The 3,307-nt window shown below is 36.2% G+C and overlaps 1 protein-coding gene across 1 annotated transcript in view; it reads right to left on the bottom strand.

Moving 5' to 3' along the window:
- Positions 1 to 3,307, bottom strand: part of LOC106881176 (tetratricopeptide repeat protein 7B) — a 75,850-nt gene that overhangs the window by 53,801 nt on the left and 18,742 nt on the right. The window contains exon 4 of the mRNA XM_014931469.2: positions 648 to 808. Coding sequence (XP_014786955.2) covers positions 648 to 808 — 161 coding nt within the window. The remainder of the gene's footprint in view (positions 1 to 647; positions 809 to 3,307) is intronic.

Here is a 3,307-nt window from a genome sequence, read left to right as displayed (position 1 = left end):
TATATATATATATATATATATATATATTGTGGCACTCTTACGACAACGAGGGTTCCAGTTGATCCAATCAATGGCACAGCCTGCTCGTGAAATTAACGTGCAAGTGGCTTGGCTGAACACTCCACAGATACGTGTAGCCTTAACATAGTTCTCAGGGAGATTCAGTGTGACACAGAGTGTGACAAAGCTGGCCCTTTGAAATACAGATACAACAGAAACAAGAAGAAAGAAGTGTGAGAGGAAGTTGTGGTGAAAGAGTACAGTGGGGTTCGCCACCACTCACTGCCGGAGCCTCATGGAGCTTTAGGTGTTTTCGCTCAATAAACACTCTCAACGCCCAGTCTGGGAATCGAAACCACGATCCTACAACTGCAAGTCCACTGCCCTAACCACTGGGCCATTGCACCTCCACAAATATATATATACATACATACATATACATACATACATACACACACACATATATATATACACACACACACACACACACATATATATATATATATATATATATATACACACACACACATATATATATACACACACATATATATATATATATATATAAATGTTTCAACAACACAGTTTATGCATTAGAAAAAGTGTAGAATGCAAGGAAAACAAGAATGAAAAATAGTAACTGTTACCTTATGTTTTCAGGATATTCTTGTAGAGCTGTCTCAAGAAACTGCACAGCTTCTTCATAATGCTTCTGGGCAGATAGCAGCAGCACAAGCAGATGTAGAGAATGAATATGATCGCTGCACTGTTTCAAAGCATTACGCACAAAATGCACAGCATCAGAAATCTTAGAGAAAAGAAAATGTTAAATTCATGTTAGATTCATAAATAAACTGAGACATGAGAAATGTCAAACAATATATTTAGTCAATAAGAACATATACAATAAACATATACCAAATGATGATGATGATGATGCCTATGCTGCTATTACTGGTGATGATACTGTCTGTAAACCCAATAATGATGATAATAAAACTGGGTTATATTCAGTACAGGTTAGGCAATATGGATAGCCAATAAAAATGGTAATAAGAATGGTTTCTAACATAGGCACGGGACCACGAATTTAGGGAAGAACATAATTGATTATATTAATCCTAATACTTGACAAGCATTTATTTTATCAGTTCCAGTAGAATGACAAGATTGACCACAGCTAGATTTGAAATCAGAACATAATGGGATGTCTATATATATTCTCTAATCCACTACAAATGCTACCAATTTAACTGTGCACTAATTTCCGTTGAGAGGTCTCTGCTAAGTATTACTCTCCATTGAGAGGTCTCTGCAGACCTCTCAATGGAGGTCTCAAAGCAGAGACCTCTCCATTGAGGTCTCTGCTAAGTATTACTAACATGAGATTGAAAGATGCTGAATGTAACTTTCACATCCAACAGACACTGTTTTTCTTTCTTTGCTTAGTCAGGAAGGGAAGCAGTGCTCATGACCCTTTTCAGGGCCTTCAAGATTGATAAAAGGAAGGGAGAAAAGTATCCTCTAATCAGAGACCTAACTTGAATGCATGCAAAGGAGTCGCATGCAATGGGGTTGTATGCATTCAGTAAAAGCACCCAAAGACCAGATCAAGGGATAAGTCTACCACCTATGTAGGCCACAGTGGAATTTGAACTCATAACTTAAAGAGCTGGAACAAATACCACAAGACACCCCATCCAATACTAGCAGCGACTCCATCTAAGAATATCTGAAGAAGGAATTTTACCACAGAGCATTTAATTCAATGCTCTAATGATTCTACCAATTTGCTACCTTCAAAAAACAGACTAATATATGGAGTCAATATTGTTTGAAAAGAGTTTAAACACACTCATGGACAAATAACTACAAACATTGATTGGCTGAATGGTCCTGATTTCCAATGGGTTTGAGGGCCAGGATCTTATCTCATTAAGATACCAAAAGTTCTTCCTGGAACAATCAAAACTTACATTAAAACTGTCAAGAGAGTCGAGAAAGAGAACATGTGTGAAAACTATAACAGGCACGATTCCTAGATATTCCATTCAAACTCAGACAACTACAAATAAAAACAAGTATTAACATGTTATAAAAATATACATTTCATGGATCAGCTAAATCCTACAGAAAGTATTTTCAATCTGAAGTCCACAGATTCAGAATACAAAGTGAAGCATTTAAACACTAATAGACATTTATCTACCACTTTACTAGTTCTGCCATTTACTACAGTCCTACACCTAAATGATAAAAAGAAAAATAACACCATCACTATTCCTTAAAGCTTGTTTTTCCCTGTGATGTTAATAGGTAGGTATATCAGCACCAGATCCTAACAACAACTAATCCTTCTCATCAGGTCTCACACTGCCCTTACAATAATACTTACTTACACCAGTGTTGTCATCTCTGTTGCATATACTGATCAATAAACATAAAAATTAGTTGTAACAAAGAAAGCAGCAAATAAAACTCATACATCTACAGTTGGAAAAATATTTTCTTTGAAATTTCATATATATTGAAAAAGAATGAAAAAATCCTCTAGTCAAAAGTACCCTGCAACGCACACGGACACACATATACACAGTATAGTGACATGGTGCAGTTTTAGCTAATGACTAATACAATAGCCAGGGTTAGCTAGACATGAGCTTTTGTTGTCATACCTTTCTTTATATTGTAGACAACAGATAAGGGTTCTTCAGTTACAAGCAGAGCAACCTGTACACATGATTTGCTTATAGTGATCAAATGTTTGTGGTGTACATTAGTTCACTCTCACCATCAAGTCAATATGACCTGTACAGGAGCACAGAGTGACACACACCAGATATCAAAGTGATCACAAAGCAATGTGAGATGGGAGTGTTTTGCTCAAGAACACAACAGACCAACCAGTCTGGGAATCAAAATCATGATCATACAATCATAAGTGCAGGAATGAAACTGAAACTTGCTTAGAGGATGCAAACCCAGATCTAAAATATTTTACAAACAAGGTTGATTTTTTTCCATCTCGATATCAAAACTAACATAGGTGTCATAATTGTAATCTCTATATATATCTATATATATAAAAATGAGAATGTGTGTGTGTGTGTGTCTGTCTGTCTGTCTGTCTGTCTGTCTGTCTGTCTGTCTGTCTGTCTGTGTGAATCCCTAAAACTCAAGAACTACGCAACCAATTTCATTCAAATTTTACAGATGCCTTACTTAGGGTTCCAGTTGTGTTTTAGTCAAAAAAAAAATTTAACTTCTTCCAGAGTTCGAGCCCACAGCAACATAATATCTCCTCCAC

Source organism: Octopus bimaculoides, chromosome 4 (genome assembly GCF_001194135.2).
Source record: "Octopus bimaculoides isolate UCB-OBI-ISO-001 chromosome 4, ASM119413v2, whole genome shotgun sequence".
Taxonomy (NCBI): Eukaryota; Metazoa; Mollusca; class Cephalopoda; order Octopoda; family Octopodidae; genus Octopus; species Octopus bimaculoides.
Note: the sequence above shows the minus strand (reverse complement) of the source record. Positions and strands in the feature narration are given on the sequence as shown.